Source organism: Cotesia glomerata, linkage group LG2, assembly GCF_020080835.1.
Source record: "Cotesia glomerata isolate CgM1 linkage group LG2, MPM_Cglom_v2.3, whole genome shotgun sequence".
In the NCBI taxonomy this organism is placed as follows: domain Eukaryota; kingdom Metazoa; phylum Arthropoda; class Insecta; order Hymenoptera; family Braconidae; genus Cotesia; species Cotesia glomerata.
In genome coordinates, this window is record NC_058159.1 from 24,297,782 (window position 1) to 24,316,738 (window position 18,957).

Below are 18,957 nucleotides of genomic sequence, written 5' to 3' on the forward strand. Positions count from 1 at the left end.
ACAACTCACCGGGGTTAGAAACAGATTAACACAAGCAAACCCAAAAATAAATATATAATTTCAACGGAAAATACCCTGAGGTTGATGTAAATTTAATACATTGCTGTTTGCCGTAGTTTCTGATGTAATTCTAGCACAAGGTGTCTTACGATATGCTTCTCCTACAACCTAAAAGCAGGAGGATAATATTCCCCGCTCTCATTTCGAGAGGGGTTTACGTCAGGTCGGGCGAGCGAGTTTATCTGGGGAAGATGCCAGCAACAGGGACGCTGAGATGCACCATTTGTGCCTCTAACGGCGCAGTACAAACCTCTTGGCTATTTTGTCAGTTCTGCATAAAATTACTAACCAACAACAACAATAATGATAAAAATAATTATAGTGATATTAGTGGCTGTTATGGAGATGGAATTGCTATTTTTCCTATTTCTGGAGGATTCTTGCTATTTTATCTGAATATTACACGTGGTATAAATTCTTTGTTGTGGAAAAAAGACGGGTTTAGTAAAGATGCAATTGTAAATGAAAATCTTGGTTGGAAAATTCGACATTTATTGGAGTTTTTTTATTAAAGGAATCACAAATAAAAATTGAAGATGTCAAATTCTTCTGAAATGACTTTTTTACATGATTCGATTCATTCACATATGACCATTTTAGATAATTTTAAATGGCTATTACTTCTCTCTTGACTTCCTCTACTGCAAGATTAAAGTCTACTTATAACTCGGCGTGCATAAGATAAATTCAACGTGGTTTATTAACATCAGAAAATTTTAAATGGCGAAAACTTCTGTCAAATTTTCAGAGAGTTTTTTCATTTAAAGGATGACAAAGGAATAAAATACAATGTGATTAATATTCTCACGTTTTGTATTAGCTCACATGAAGAAAAAAACTTTTCTACAATAATAGGAAAATTTTAACTATGCGAGTATAGGAAAATAGCATTTTTTTTTGTTTGACAATGAGTAAAAATTAAGCAAAAAAAAAATCTCCAACAAACGCTCATCCCGAAGACGAATCTTAAAGTTTTGGTGATTGATTAAATGAAAAATAGAGAAGAAAAATAAGTGTTTATTCTTGTTACTAAAGGCTTAGCTTGAACTATTTACTGTAATGAGCTTTTGTAAAAAAGCTGGTAACGACGAATCGAATTTCACTATAGTATAACCTGGGATTATTTTCATTTATTTCTTTTAGTACTTTATCTGTTGTTCGATTTACTTTTTTCAGGAGGATTGTCTTTGATAATGTTGCTATTTGTTTGGGGTAATCGATAAAAAAATAGCGGGCTGGTAGGTAAATATAGTTGGTGCTTTTCGATTAGTTTACTCGAGTTTCGTCAACAAGGGGTCGGGATTGCGATGAGTAAATACACGGGTGATTGATGATACAGCTAATGATTCGAGTTATTGTGTGAATTCCAAGAACTGTTGTCGAGATTAAGATCTTGTTTAACGTTGAAGCGAAATAATGGCGACAGGGATAGGCTTGTTTAAATAAAAATGCTACTACTGAGCGAATACACACGCTCAATCTTTTTTTTTTTTTTTTTACTAGAGAAGAATTTTATAATTTTTTAGTACTTTTGACAGTAAAAATTCAATACCTTCATGATTTTCACGACAAAATCACTTTTTTCTTCAAAATCTCCAGTAAAAATATAGCGTAACAAGTAACATAAATAAATTGGTTAAATAAATTAAATTTTCAACTGCATAAAGATAAAATAATAATTTACGAGTGAATAGTGACAAAAATTATTAATAAAAGTAACCACGTGTGTCGACGAAACAGCTTCAGGTATTATCTATACTTTTGTAATTCTTACGAGTAGTTTTTGAATGTTAATTAACTATTTGACAAAATTTTGTAAGAAATTTAATCAATGAAACTAATTTTATGTTCTACAATATATTCTATAGGGGAAGGGGGGGGGGCAAAATGGGCCCCCTAAAATTTTCAATATCCAAAAATATTTGGGGGCAAAATGGGACCCCAACATTTTCAACTCTCGAAGTGTTTGGGAGGTATAATGGGCTGATTAGACTTTGAAAACCAAAGAATATTTTTCAGTTAAACGTGTTCTAGAATTTTTGAATTATAGAAAAAATTATATAGGTAAAGTACGAACTAGGTCGCGAGTTAAATGACAGCATTATTTACTATATTTTTTGTTAAAAAACTATTTTACAAAAGCTTCCCTGACTATTTTTGCAATGCTGTGTGTGTGTGTGTGTGTGTGTGTGTGTGTGTGTGTGTGTGTGTGTGTGTGTGTGTGTGTGTGTGTGTGTGTCTGTATGAACGTAAACCTCTCATAACTTTTAAACGGCTCGACCGATTCAAACGGGATTGACAGCAATCGAAAGAGTTTCTTTGCCCCTAGATATTTTAGAATATTTAAGGTGATTCAGACCAATAGATTTTGAGTAATCTCGAAAATAAAATTTTCAGAAAATGTTTTTTTTTTTAATAAATTTTAATCTGCTGAATCAATCGTTTTCAAAAACTAATCAGCTCTTAGGCCTAAAAAACTGCGTCGATTGCCGTCAACGCGATCAAAATCGGTCGATTCGTTTGTGAGGTATCGTGAACAAACATCAGGGAAAAAGTGTTTTTTTTTTTTCTTACATAACTCCGACATTTATTCCTGGATCGTTTTTGATTCAACGAGATGATTTTTAGAGCTTAAAAATCACTTCAATCGCCGCCAATAACTTCAAAATCGGTTGAATGGTTCGAGAGATATTTAATTTTAAAAAATTAAAAAAAGTATTTTTTTAACACATCTTTGAAATTTCACGTCCGATTGTTTGGCTAGTGATAAATAATCTTTTCGTTCTAGAAAGACTGCATAGAATGCCTTTAATTTTTTTTAAATCGGTTAATTCATTTGTGAGATATCGTAAAAAAAATTCTTAAAAATTGTTTTTTTTTATGATACATTTTTATTAGCTTCACCAATCGATTCGAAAAACTGATCGGTTTTTAAGCTTAGAAACCCGCGTTGATCGCCTTTAACGCGACTGAAATTGGTTGATTAGTTTGAGAGATACCGTTGTCGAAATAATTCAAAAAACGCGTTTTTTTAAATTACACCGACATTTTTTACCTGATTTATTATTGCTTTTGGCGTGAAATGTGGAGCGCTTAGGTATGGAGATAGCGGGAAGTTGCAGGGATGGCTTTTAGGGTCTATTGTTATCCTAATTTTTTATACTGAATACATAATAAAAAAATTCAAAATATAAAACAAGTAAGAAACATATTGAGTTTTTTGGGAGGCCCGTTTTACCCCACTTTTCTCAATTTTTTAATTTTGATATACACAAAAAAATTAATACCATAAACTCAGTAAAAGGCCAAAAAAAGTAAAACGAGCTGAAAAACTCATATTATAAAAATTTTCGGAAGGTGGCTCATTTTGCCCCACATTTTCAATTTTTCATTTTTAATGGACAGAGCAAATCGAGGTCAAATACTTGGCAAGGGACTAAAAAAAAGTAAAACCAGAGAAAAACACTAAGGATATCAACATTTTTTTCTTAAGGGGCTCATTTTGCCCCCCCCCCCCCTTCCCCTATACTAAATTTGAGTCATGATATTATTAATAAATAGAGAAAGAATTATTATGAATAATTAGAGAAAGAAAAAAAAAAGTGGTTGTATTAGACTGGATAACCAATAAACTGAAAATTTTCAATGAGTTACGTCAGAAAAATATCTATGAAGTATTATAAACCAGTCTTTAGAAAAAATAAATATTAAAATTATACCATCGGCTTTAAAAATGTATTAACAGGAGATCAAGGAAAAAATCAAAAATTAATATCATACTATATTAGAACTACAATTCATGGTTGAGTTTGTCATTAAAAGGTGACTGAATGGTAATTCTGGACAGTGTCTCGGATAGCTTAACAGGTAGAGGCTTTGGCGCGTAACCAAAAGATCCAGGTTCGAGTCCTGGTCTGGGCCGTCCGAATTATTTTTTCAGTCAAATTTATCTTCAATGACAAATTTAGAGACGGAGCGAGTTGTGTTAGCGAAGACGGGGTCGGCTCAGTTAGTGATAGTCTAGTTTAGTTAGTTTTTGGTCTGCGAGCTAACTGGTTAGCCTCCTAGAAGTTGTTCAGTTGTGTTTTAATCAGGCTATGGCGAAGACCAGGCCATTAATTAATTTATTCTATTTCTGGGGATTGTTCATGGAGAGCCTACCTACTGAAGACGAGTTAATTTCACGGAACCGCGACGTAAGCTGCCTTAACTTCGTTTAATCAATTATTGGAGTTTTGATTGTTATTAGATTCATTGACTAAATTGATAAAATCCTTTGTTTGTTAATTAAGAATAAAGTCGTCACGTAGATTCAAAGGAGGAGTAGATCCGAGGGGTTCCTTGTGAGCCTTCTCCTTTATTCAATTTGATTAAATAGTTAATTGTCGAGTCATTGGAAATAAATTTGTTTATTGTTATATCTGTGCCAATAATTTCAACAACCGAGCCTCTTTCCTCTTACTTAGTAGTAATTAATTAAATTAATTTTATTCTGTGACCGAATCAAGTTTTGAATTACCCACTCCCTGAGTGTAAGCTGGCTAAGTAACTCGGTTCCAGGAGGCCGAGTGAATTCAACATCGATAAATTCTCCTGGTGGCGTCCAGACCATCTCTGGCGCGAAATAGCATACCTTGGTTAGGGGGTCACAAAACCTGTCAAGGCAACACTGTTTTAGTCTAATCTGAACCAAGATAAAAAATATTTGGGTCAAATAAATATGTACCTCGTTTAAAAACAATAAAATACTTAGTCGAAGGATAAAATTTTTGAATGAAGATTTTTTCGATCTTCATCCAAAAGTTATAATATAATTTTCTTCAATTAAGAGATGTAAATATTTTGGAACATGACGAAAATTTGGAAAAAAAAATTTACTTAAAAGAAGTTATTTATTTTATGTGCTTTTCAAAGATTTAAAAAAAAAAAGTAAATAAACAAAAGTGAAAACGTAACAATAAGGAATATCTCTTCTTAATTAGCGTGAAGAAAGGACAAAGTGTAAGACGATGAAAGAAAGACTTTCATGGATGACAAAAAGGTCCATTGTGTTTGTTAAAGCCAGTGTGACACTCGAGATCCCGCAACAATAATGAAAGAAACCGAAAGTTTATTTTCCTAAGTTAAGAAACGGAGAAGCCACAAAGGGAAAGAGACTGAGATTAAGACAGACTCGTCAGTCCTCGGTCTGATAATAAAGGTTATTTAGTAAACGTCTTATTATCGGCAGTGTTAAGAAAATCAGGGCGACAAATCGGATTACTAATGAGTAGGTTTCCGTCCTGGGTAAGGTAGTAGCTCAAGTTTCTTAAACTTGTATTGGCATTCAAGTTCTCTATCTGCAGAGATAAGTTACGTAAAAAATAAAAAAGTTGTTGAGATAAATTGGACGACAAACTGGGACTTGGAAGTTGTCTTACATCTAGGAAAAGAGCTAACTTTACGACAGCCATTAGTGTTATCATGATTAATCCCAAAATTTTACCTGGTAAAACTTATTAATTTCAAAGATTTGTGCCAAGAGTCGTATTTACTCAACTATCTTCTAACTTGTCATCGTGATCGTCGGTTATGTCGCGACCGGATTCAGATATATTCGGCTCAGTGACTGAGGAAATGAGAGTCCTGTCAACTAGTTTTAATTTAATTTCATTTTATCTTGCTTGAGTTTAACAGTTTATACTTTAGGGAACAACTTACGACACATGTATATGTTATTTTTGAAGCGCATTTCATTCAATATGAAAATTTTTTCTGTCATCAAAAAAATTGTATCTAAATTTATCCCTTTCGATTGAGGAAGAAAATTTGGTTGAAAGAAACGGTACAAAATTAACCGGAATTTTCGAAAAACTTCTCCTGTCATTAAAGATACATACATAAAAAAAAATTATTCAATTTTTTTGAAAGTAATAAAAGTAGTTTTCATTAAACTATATGACTGTCAAGATTTAAAAATTATTATTAAAAACTATAGTGTAATGATTTTTCGATATTTTAAATTACAATGAACCCAGTTAGGGTACTTTTAAAATAAATTTAAAAAATAAAATTGCTATAATTAGATCAATTACCAATAAAAATCCATTTAAAAATAAGAATTTGCCCGTTAGAAAATTTTCCTTGTTCTCTTAATTATTTAGATAAAAAATTGATTTTAGCCGAAAAAAATATCAACTATGAGAAGGCATAAATTCAGCTCAAAACCTTTTTAATCTTACCAAATTTCATTCTAAGAACCTATTTTATAAAAAAAGATATGCCTATCCACATTGATATGATTCACATTGGTATAATACAAAACAATAGTTATTTATGCTGCATGTGGGATAAGTCGCAAATAATCTGACATTATTATGCGATTATTAATATGCGATTATTATGTACTTCGGAGATGACATACAGCGCTCGAAAAATCAACTTCCAGAACAGGTGTTGTAAAAAATATATTTTCGTCTTCTAGCAAATGTTTGTAACATTCCAATCAAGTTTATTTCAATTGTCAGTTTATAACAGCATAAAAAAGCATTCCTGCAGAGCAATATCGCAGTGATACTCAAATATTTGTTAACTCTTAACATTTAATGGACAATTTTAGCTCTTTTGCCCACACTAAAACATTGTTTTATTTTGTAATTTTTTCACCTCACCGGTCGCGTCCAATTGCATGCAGACGATAATGGAAAAAATCGCTATTTTCTTCGGACTGTAAAATAAGTCGTAAACCCCGTGCCGAAAGTTATAATTCAGGTAATCAGAGGATATTACCTTCGGCAAAGATTTCCCGATTTCGTGTTAAGCTTTAAAACAAAACAAAGAACGAGGGCTTTAAAATATCTGAGCAGAAGATCACGGCAACAGCATTAGTGCAATTCTTGGGCTTATACCGATGCAACTATCGATATTTAGCTTCTCGACATTTTCTCACGTGGAAATAAAATAAAAACAGGGCAGTATAAATCGATTTGCTTTATTATACCCGTCTTCTATTTGGCATTGTATACTTGGCCAGCCGTACGTACCGAGTACTCGGTAGGGGTGTAATTTTCCAATGGTGAAAACCCGAGCGTAACGATTCATCGTATATACTCGATCGTGTCATTACCATCAGCTTAAAGTGCATTTCTAGCGAAAATAAATAGATTCCATTTTAACAATTGCACATATACAGACTACTGACTATCGACGACCGGAGTATGCCCTATCATTTGTAATCGACTCTATCTATTTCGGATCAACTGAAAAATTCAGCGTCTATCTGATTCCAGACTACTTTTTACATTAAAATGCTTTTTATACCGACGGAAATTGTTTTTAAATTTCAATTTTTTTACACTGAAAAAAATTTTTTTTTGAATAATTTTAATATTTCATGTCTTTAATGTAATAAATAAAATCTTACGTGACAACAGATTAGTACAATTTTTTAATAAAAAAAAAAAAATTGACTCACCATCGTCTTCAGTAGTGTGATTCTTCCGATGATGTGGCCGATGCCTGAACCCCGGAAGTGTGAGCTGCTTCAACGCATGAAGGTCTTGATGATCAGCATCAATCAGCGGGTTCTCCAGTTGCGACTCGATGATTTCAAAGCTCGTGGTGTTGTCGGGATGCGAGATGATTTTCACTGTAAGCGCGTAAGCGTGTAACCTGATGATTCAGTTCTACTACTAAGGCTCCTTACTTTAAAGGTTTCGTACAAAAGGAACTGGCGCTTCTGCTAATTAACTAGTTAACAATACTCAAGCCAGTGAAAAAGTCCTTTCAAAGACTCGATTATTGATCTTTGATAATATTAATTTCGTGCAAATGAAAATAAGAGTTTATTAGTTAGTGAGATTGTACTCAAAAGTCTACTTGGGCAGTCCATTCAGCTGAAATTACAACTTTTTTAAGTTATAAATAGTTGGAGATCAATTCTTAAAAGTACACGGATAAAGTGGTGTTCAAATCATACCAATCATTTCGTTGAGTGGATTTTAAAATTATTTTTAAATCAGGGATATACACTCCACTTTTAATGTTATTTACTTAAATAATACTTATTGAATTTGATGGGCATTAATAAATTTTAAAATTATTTATCACTTAAATTCTCAAAAATCGTAGCAATAACTAATTTTAACAAAATATCAAAAATGAAAATAAATTGTTTTTTAGTTAATAAAATTAAATAATTATCACTTATCTGATGGACTAATATTTATCAAAAGAATAAATTTTTTCGTATTTTATATTGACAATTATTTGAATGCATTGAGATCATTTATTGATATTGATTATGTATCGTAAACACCACACAGAAAAAAAGAATTATTTGTCTCAAATAAATCAATTTATTTAAGTCGTTTTTTTAAATATTTCTTTATGACAACCATATATATTTGGTACAAGTAAATATAACAGTTGACTAGAATTATTTTATTATTTGTCAGAAATATATCATTTATTTGTGGTAAAGATGCTAAGTTTGTCCGAAACAACGACATCTTTGGCATTAAAACTCTCAACTACTGATCTCATGACGTCACTTGAACGTTGAAAACAAAACTTGAATTTTTTGATTGCAACTTAAGCTACATCGACGTTTCAAAATAGTATATTACACACCTAGGGAAGTAAAGTAAGAAATGTCTCAGATCACATGTAATTGTTGGCCGAGGCGAAGCCGAGGTCAACAAACATGTGATCTGAGGCTTTCTTATTTACTTCTCGAGGAGTGTATACTATTTTTTTGTCCGACGAAGGCGGAAAGCGGCAACTTAGTTTAGCGCAGCGGGACGAAAGTTGCCACTTTCCGCCCGGAGGGCAAAAAAATAGTTTATTTGCATACATAATAGTGTTTGCTTAAATAATATTAATTAATAACTATTCATTAACTGGGGATTAAAAAAAGTCATACCTAACCTATATGGTAAGGTGCTTAAAATATTATATTTTACGAAAACAAATCTAAATTATCCTTAACCTACAATTAACACTTTCATTATTAAATACAATTAAATATTTCATTATTCAACTAAAAGAATAAAAAATAATTTTTTTTCATTTTAAAGCCATTATAATTTCTGAAAATTGATAAAAATAATTTAGCAGATATTTAATAATTTGTAGAACTTTTGTTAACAAATAAATTATGGCAAAAAAAATAAGAGAAAAAAATTGACATGTAGAAATTTTAAAAAATTAAAAATGCAATTTTTAAAAAATAATTTTTTAGAATTAATTTATTTGTTAAATAAAAATAAAAATTGGTCAAGTGACAGCTAACTTTAATGTTACAATAAATTTTAAAAGTTCATTATTGTCGTCAACTATGATTTATTTACCACAAATAAACCATATCTTTACCATGAATAAACTATTTATTTGACGCAACTAAATCGCTCAAATATATTATATATTTACCAGAAATAAAGATTTATTTGGCCATATCCAACTATCTTATATATTTGGCTCAAATAAATCTTATTTCGATCAAATATTTCTTTTTTTCTGTGCATAATATATTCATTTATTTTTCTGTATTTTGCGGTTTTTGATTAAGTATCTATAAATAGAGATAAAATTTAGCAAACTCAATAATGGTTTAGTTATTCAATCAAATTTCTTTAACTATTGAAAGCAAAACTCACCTTGAAAAAAATTTTCGAGGAATCAAGACCTAGCCAAGAGTCAAACCTGGATCTCTGCTTTCAATGAATAGAAAAATTTTATTTGTGTTTTTTAAAATGAAATCAATTAAAAATTAAATTTGAATAATAAAAACTCGGATCAAAAAGTTTGCGTTTTTTCATTTGTTGAAATTTAAGGTTAAGCACATAAATAGTCATTTGAACGTCTGCAAAAGTTCAGGACCTAATAGTAATTACTAATCAAAAAATATTTTTACACATATATTAAACAAACAAATAAAAAATTACTTCTATTATTCTGTCAATTTTTTTTGCCCAAAAAGAAACCTGCCTAATTTTTGTAAAAATTTATTTTCACCACTCTTCAAGACTCAATATTAGTATGACTTGAATACCGAACTTTTTTTCCGTGCAAGAAACCAAATGATGTATGATAGTAAAACAAAGTAACGCGAAAAGTAACAAACCCCCTTGAAGAATTACGAACCTTGAGCAACGAAGCCCTCGAAGGCTTTACGGAGATCAAAAAGTCGATCAATAGGCAGACCGAAGTCGTCGTCAATCCGGTCGACAACAACAGGTCCATGCTCGTAAGTAGGTCTCGGTGCAAAACGGTTGGTGCCAGGTCTTAGTGCTGGTGCCGATTGTGCAGATACTTTCTCGTTCTGAAGTGCAGGCGATGCAGGCTGTGGTATTGATGATGATGATGGTAATAGTGGTGGTGCAGGAACAGGTGATGGTGCTGAGGGACGATTGTCGTGATGGTGCCGATGGTTGTGATTTTGGTGCTGGTGGTGGTGGTGTTGATTACCGCGGTCAACTTTGTGCTTTTCGAGGTCATGCTCGGTGTCGTTAGAAGCATGCTTGCCGCTGAATTCGTGATAGTAGGAAGGAGAAGAAGCAGAAGAAGAAGAACCGGCTACAGGGTTGCGATCGTGGGGACCCGGGCCCGAAATCGTACGGTCCGATTCCGCGCTGCCAGGCATTTCTGGCAGCCCGTAGTACCCATGACGATGTCGATCGTGGTCGAACTCGTCATTGTTGCTATTGTAGCTGTAAGTGCGCGCGGTCGCGGGGAATAAAAAATAGGGGTACATACTGGTCGGGGGCAACCAGATCTCTTGAAAGCTCTCCTGCTGGGGGTCGAACGGATATAGGGCCGAGTCCGTTCCTGATAGGTCTAAGGACGCGGAGAAGGGCAGAAAGTCTGAAACACAGAAGCAGAGTCCCGGGCACACGAGGTAATAAGTGCACGAGGAAATCTGTCATTTTTGTGAAATTATTATTGTGCAGTTAATATTTTTAATTTTCATTAGAAATTATTTTCTTTGAGAATTTTTAACGTTATTTGAGTTGTATTTATTTTATAAAAAATTTTCCTAAGATTTTATAATTCTGAAAAGAAAATTTTCCTGTTTCTAATGATTTGTGATTTTGTTAAGAAATTGATATTTTTATTTTTTACGACCAAAAAATAGACACTTATTTTTTTTTTTTGATAGCTTTTATAGTCAAAAAAACAATTACAATTATTTCTATATTTTTCAAAATATTGTTTTACACATGTCACTATCAACATTTTTGTACTTTTTATAAATTTGTTACCCGTGCAAAAAAAAAAAATTATCCACTGATGAATTTGATCCTTAATCCAAACTTTTTTTTTTCTAATGTAAATCGATATAAAACGAATAGTGAGTCGAATTTTATCATTTTTTTTTCTCCAGTCAAAATAATAGGAATTTTCCGTTATGTTATGTTATACCACAGAATTTAAGGTAATAAAAAAATGAATAAATTTGGTAGTTTCCTAAAAAATTGATTTCTTTAAGCATATAATAATAACTTTGAAAATTTTATTTTGCGATTGAATGAAATACAGATTTTTGAAATTTACCTCACCATTTTTGAGAAATTGATTTTTTTAATTTGCTTTAAGACGTAAGAAAAAAAAGTTTTAAAAACAAGTTATTGATACTTTTTTGTTTAACCTAATAATTTTTTAGATTTTTAGAAAAAAATTTTTTATGACGAAGAAAAATGAGAGCATCTGCACAATTATAATTTATTTGAAACAAAAATATTTGAACTAATTCATAAAAGTTCAAAATTTCAGAACAAATAGTTTTATTTCACGTATAAATATTTATAAGCATGTAGTAGTAGTGGTATCGTGTACTGTTGAAAAATTTAGGAATTGTTTTGGGGTGGTAAAGAAACACAAGCGGGAGAATAAAAATAAAAGTTTTATAAACAAGATTCCCGTGAGTCACGTTTGCTTTTAAATTTTCATGGCTCCGAATATCTTGTCAAGTAGCTCGGGCTCACTATTTTCCATAGTAATGTTATTTTAATTAATTTTGGTAAATATCAGGTAAGTAATAAGTAATATTTGGCAAAAATATAAGAAATATTATAAGAAAATATTTGTCTGGTAAATAAAAGAGTGTGTATATGTTCGATCGAGTAAGAAAAATATCCAAAGTTTAATTTAATTCGATAAAAAAATATTGTATCTGAGATGTCATAATATAATGTAGTATTTTCTGAAGCGGAATAAAATAATATTTGATCGACGAGCAGTGGACTTTGGGATTTGTGGTATGATAAATGACTGATGGATTCAAGTGAATTCAATGAAATAAATAATGAAAGTTTTAATAGTTTCAAGTATTGAGTTTTGTTGATGTGTGTTTAATTGATGAGTCGATGGAATTACCAAGCTTCTTTTGCTCTATGGGAAAACTCTTTTTTCATATCAATATACACATATATTCATGTAAGTCTGTAAATAGCAACATTTCATGTTTCTTCAAAATTGTCTCATATTTATTGGAGTACACACAAAAAAAAAATTTCATTACACCTATTAAAAAAAAATTTGAAACTTTTTAATTTTTTCTCACAACTAAATTTATAAAATGAATTAAATAATTAATTCCATATTAGAGAAATTTTTTTATCTCAAAAAATGTATTGATGTTATTGATGTTCGTATAATGAAAAAAAAAATTTTTTTTTAGGTAAAATAAATTTCTAATATTTGTATTAAGTAATAATTTTTTAATTAAATTAATTAAAAATAAAGTAAAAGTCTCAAAAATTAAAATTCCATAAAAATGGAGACCTGATTTTTTTTTTATTCTAGTTACAATTATTACATTAATTAATAATATACATAAATACAATATCAACTCACAAGAAAATACTAATTTTTTAATATTCAAAGTTCAATTAAGATTTTGATTTTTTTTTTTTGAGCAAAATATTAATTTTGAATTAGTTATATGTAATTAAAGTAATAAAAAAAAAATTATGAGCATAAAAAAAATTTAATAATAAGTTACATAAAAAAGATTTTTTATGAATACATAACTAAAAATTTTGAATTGTAAACATGGGTGGAAATGTCGGTATAAAACGGTAGACTTTTATGTGTGTATATATGAATATATATGTATATGAAACATAGTTTTATGAATAAGAGAAAGAGGAACATAAACATGCAGAAATGACAAAGCATGCGGTGCAAATATTTTTATATTTTTAATTTTATTTGAAACTTATGCACGGTCTACTTGTTCGTCACAAACAAATTATACATAAATAAAAAATTCATTAACGCATTTTATTTATATTTATATTGTTTTATAATTACACATATGATACACGAGTGTAAACCGCGACTGGAAATGTTTTTTACTCTGGAATAGCGTGTACTTTAACGTGTACACAGCTTGGGAATCGTAATTTTATAGTTAGCAAACAATTTATCCGTTTTATATGATATTTAGTAAAAAAAGGAGTATCTGAATGAATAGTGAGTGGAACTACGAAAATATTTGAAGAATTTATGCAATTCTTCAATTTTCGTTCCATCAAATGCTTGCTTTTATCTTCGAAAACATTCGATGGATTATTTTATACTTTTGGAAAGGACAAACAGCTCGTAAATTCATCTGTATGATGGCGCATTTTATGGTGAGATTGATTCGTGCTCACGTGATGCATTGCAATGACTAGCATTCTGATGGTGTGCATCGGCATCTGTCATGGCTCATTCGAATCTTTATGCGCTCGTCAACATTATGTTTTATGTTTTATTATATTATTTTGTATTATTGTTCAATTACATTTACGAATTGTTCAGTTTATCATTCATCCCATCACGTAAAATTATATATGTTATTAAATATTATTTTAGGTTTCAAATAATAATAAAGTTTTTCCACTGATTTATTATGAGACTATTTAAATTACAAATATAAAACTCAAAAATTAATTTTTTTATAGTGACATAAAAATAAATTGAAACCCGTGAAAAAATTTTCTGGTTGACCATATATGACTTATGATTAGAAGTAGTGTTAAAAATTTTCAACAGAGAGCGCATGCTCGCTGAATCTTCTCCCTACAAGAGAGTTAACTTTTAGATGTTAAGTAATAAAATAAAAATAATTTTTCTGACCATTCTAAGAGGTTTATCTGACATCGATTATTAATTTGATTAACATATTTTTAGATAAAAAAATTAATAAAGTATTCACTATCGTAATATTACCTAATATGGCCTTATATGACCAAACCAGATCATTTATGGCAACATCAGAAAATTTTTTTACAGATAATTTTTAAATTCAAAAAAAAATTTTTGCACTTCTCGTTTTTAATAAAAACAACATTACGGTGTACTTAAATTTTTACTTTTATTCAACTGTCAATAAAATGTTAATTATTTGTAAAAAAAAAAAGCGCTTCTATTACATAAATTATAATTAATCAATAAATCATAAAAGAAAAAGTAAGTAATAAAAAAAGTAGTAAGTACACGTATACTGATAGCGCAAAATTTCCTCGGAAAAGTTATATCTTATTGAAGTTATCGAAAAATTTGCTCATTCATATTCATACACCACAGCTGTGGTTCTATCAGAAAAAAAGGGAAAGGCTGAGGCATTAAAGAAAAAAATAAAAAAAATGAAAGTTTTCGTAGTAAAATAAAATAAAATAAAATAAAGTATAAAGAATCTTTCTCGCTAATAAATTTGAATCCAACCTCAAAAGTTTTAAAACTATCAGCCTTTAGAATAAAAATATCTTGTCTTGATAAATTGTAGTTTTGCAACATAAAAATATCCGGTGAAGTAATATAATTTTCTGTTTGAATTAATTTTATTTTTCCTAGGGAGTTTCGGAATTAAATAACTTTCTTCGTCCTGTATTATGATTTTTTACTTGACTTCACGAGCGAAATTGGTTGGTATATGATAAAATAATAAAACAAAAACATAAATAAAAAAATGATGAGTACAGTTGAATGGGAATTACGTAGAGAGCTTACGGAAATACGAGCAAGGGTATAGCATAGTGATTGTTCCATTTGAGAGGATAACTTTAGAGAATCTCAATGGAAATGTCTGACGGAATAGAGTCCTCGGAAACTTTCAAGAGAATAATACCACTTAAAATTGACTTAAACTCACTCTCACTCACTTACTATATTGCTCTTTGAGACTTTCGTAACCTGATTTAATGTACTAGTAAATTAACTTTTATAAATAGTTTTTATAGTTAATCAATATTTTGTTTTTGTTTCAGGGTATCCATAAATAAATTTACCATTACATTTTATGGGAAAAATATTTAATTTTTATTATCGCAGTATCAAAAAATAAAGCTTTTTTTCAGATTTTTTTTTTTCACATGTTAAATCGATAAATATACATCGAAAAAAAAAAATTTTACGAGCATTACACTACATGACATAAAATTTTATTGAACTGAATTTTTAACTTCCCGCTAAGAAAATCGAAGATTTTCAAAAATCGGGAAGTTATTGTTTTCACCCCGTTTTACAAAAATCGAGTTATCATCAGATCTCGATGTTTGAAGGTCACAGGAAGCTTCCCTGACTATTCCCGCGAGGTTGTCACTATGTCTGTATGTATGGATGTATGTATGTATGTATGTGTGTGTGTGTGTGTGTGTGTGTGTGTGTGTGCGTGTGTGTGTATGTGTGCGTGTGTGTGTGTGCGCATGTGCGCGCGCGCGTGTGTGTGTGTGTGTGTGTGTGGCTATGTGACTCGCTTGTAACTTTTGAATGACTGAACCGATCGGAAAGTACACTGAGAAAACAGTTTGTTTGGCTCAAATGCGCAGATTTATTTGAAATAAATTACAAATATGTATTTAATGTTAACAAATTTCTTCCATTCAAATATATATTACTTTGAATCAAATACTACATCGTTTTGGTTTATTTAACTGAATCGACTCATTTATTTCATTCAAATAAAGATTTGTTAACTATTAACAAATCTTACTTTAAGTAAATTACGCCTGGTGCCGCTGCGGTCGCCACTGTTATTTCTCGACGTGATTTGTAAAAAGTAAATAATGAGAATTAACTCATTTTACAAATGTGTTTGTTTAATTTTTATAGAAATAAATAAAATAAAAAAAAATATACATATGCTTAGACAAATATATGTATTGGAATAGTTAAGTATATAGACATTAATAATTATGATGCTGAAGTTAGCAGACATCTGTCAGTTTTTTTAAGATTTCTCAAAATCTACCCGTCCGAATCGTTTCAATGTATAGTCAAAATCTAAGTTTGGTCAAGCCCTTTCGAATGGCATCAACCGCGATCAAATCGGTCAAGCCGTTCAAAAGTTATGAGAGGTTTACATACATACACATACCCACACACACACACACACACACACACACACACACACACACACACACACACACACACACACACACACACACACACACACACACACACACACACACACACACACACACACACACACACACACACACACATGCGTACATACATACAGACACCATCGCGGGAATAGTCAGGGAAGCTTCCTAGGACCTCAAAACGTCGAGATCTGATGAAAACTCGATTTTCGAAAAACGGGGTAAAAACAATAACTTCCCGATTTTTGAAATTTTCAATTTTCTTAGCGGGAAGTTAAAAATAATCTTGCAAGTATTTTACGGACACACTGAAAATAATTAACGAATGAATAAACAAAAAATGAACCGTTTGTCTTAATGGATCAATAATAAAGAAATTTTATTTGACTTTACTTTAAATTAAAGTATTAATAATTAGTAGTGAAGTGAAAAATATTGAAAAGCAATAGCATAAAAAGTTAAAAGAGATTAAAAGGAGAATTTATCATTGACATTTTCTTTCTCGAATTTCCTCGTAAGCTCTTGAATCCAAGTGAAGATCGATTGGACGGGTGGGCAAATGATTTAATGGATGAAAATCCTCTCGATCTTCATTAATCCAGGTACAACTAATACATTCAGCACATCTATTTCTATATCGAGCTCTCAGCGATACTATAGCGTAAATAGCGTTTTATTAAATTTTAAATCGAGAAATGCTTTCGATATCTTACATGTCCTAATGGCCAATTATTTCTTATTCATATTTAATTGAATAAAATACAACTTAGTTCGACTTCTACTCACGGATAATATCAACATGTGAAAGTATTGATATCCAATTGCCCAATTTCGATATAGTAGTACTGAGGCTATAATGAATGATTATTTATTTTGGCAATAAATTTAATGAAAATCCAGCAAATATATACTGCGTAATGATAATGGTAATAATTAGTAACAGGTAATGAATTTGATAACACAGTTGCAATTAAGTGCTCAGCATGATTATGAACCATGATTCATGATTAATTATGATAGTTAAAGGAATATTCTTTTTTGTAAGTTTTTTTAAAAAATACATATTTATTTTTCGATCAGTTTTTTAGCTTACTTACTGAAAATACTTTAAACATGCATTTGAATTATGGCTGAAAAAAGAAAAAAGTCATTTTTCAAAAATGGGAAATTTAACAATTTTTTTCTTCCAAGTTTTGTTCACCGAAAAAAAAAACGACTAAATTTGAAAAAAATACTTTTTGAAATAAGAGGAAAATTATGAAAATTTGAAAAAAAAATTAGTTGGCTTAATTTAAGAATTTCTTGTTTTGAAACTACATTGCAAAAAATCCTTGATTAATTAAAAAAAATGGTAATTTTTTAAATAATAACAAACGATTTTAAATTCATTAATTTTTTGACTAATCAAGAATACTCCCTTAATGATTTATGACCAATGATATAATAGTTAACGCAAGGACTTGTTTTTTGTATTGTCTTGAACATGTGACAATGTATATGACATTTAATTATGTATTTTATATAGTCAATCATTTCCAAACAATAAAAATATTATTAATATCAAAATAAACTGAAAACGACTTACCCACACACGGATTATGATTAACCGTTGAGAATATTTTATCACAGCGCTTTTTCGCTTGATTGCCTGGACAAATGCATCCGAACATCGGCGATAACCTTAATTGAGTCCAGGCATCATGACAAGCTTCTCTGAAAAATAAAAAGAGGAATTTATGATTAATATTTTATAAAATTGAAATAAGAAAAAATATTTTTTGGGAGAATAGAATGCGATTAACGCTGAATAATTTGATAGTAGCATCGGTAGAAGTTTAAACGGCGAAGGAAAAATGTTAAAGTTAGTTTTGGAGAGAAATGGTAGTGGTGAGTTGTATATGTGTGTGATAGGTAAAATTTTATCAACGTTAGAGCCACTAGGGCAGCGGATGATTAGCGTCGTTATCTAGATCGTTACATGCGGCTGGTGCAAACTATTCCGGGAACTTGGCGAGACACATCCACCTGAGGCCTGAAGGAATGCGAATTATTCCAAATCGTTGGTTCTTGCATTCGTGTGTGAATACGATTAGATATATATCCCATGAGAATTTACGCCTGTGAAAATCTTGTGATGATAATGCCCAATATTTTCTTTTATGTTTGCAATTATCTCAGAAATTTTTAAGTATCTACCCGTGTAAAAAAAAATTGTTCCAAAAATGTCCCAAGCATGGGACATCCAAACGTGACACAATGAGGGACATTTTTGGGACAATTTTGGGACATCTTAGAAATAATCAGAGATTTTAAAATAGTGCATTTAAGTAATTTTTCGTCGATTTGAAGTATTTTTTTTTTAAGATTTTCAGAATACTTCTACAATTTTATGACAATTTTATTACAATTTCAAACGTTTTTTAAATGATTTTGCAAAACATAATTTATTTTTCCACAAATGTAGATTTGTCTAGAAATTAATGGATGAAACATTGATTAAACATTTTTGGGAGAATTTAAGGATTAATTAAGGAAGGCGGAACAAGGA

General features: G+C 30.4%; 1 protein-coding gene across 3 annotated transcripts in view; it reads right to left on the reverse strand.

Annotated features, from left to right (window-relative positions):
* The window catches only part of LOC123258652, a 304,264-nt gene that overhangs the window by 48,032 nt on the left and 237,275 nt on the right, over positions 1–18,957 (reverse strand). Inside the window, exons 5-7 of one of the 3 annotated variants that reach the window (XM_044718793.1) lie at positions 17,995–18,122; positions 10,183–10,902; positions 7,514–7,687 (exon numbers count right to left, since the gene is read on the reverse strand). In XM_044718793.1, coding sequence (XP_044574728.1) covers positions 7,514–7,687; positions 10,183–10,902; positions 17,995–18,122 — 1,022 coding nt within the window. The remainder of the gene's footprint in view (positions 1–7,513; positions 7,688–10,182; positions 10,903–17,994; positions 18,123–18,957) is intronic. The other 2 variants (XM_044718794.1, XM_044718795.1) reach the window with 2 other exon arrangements.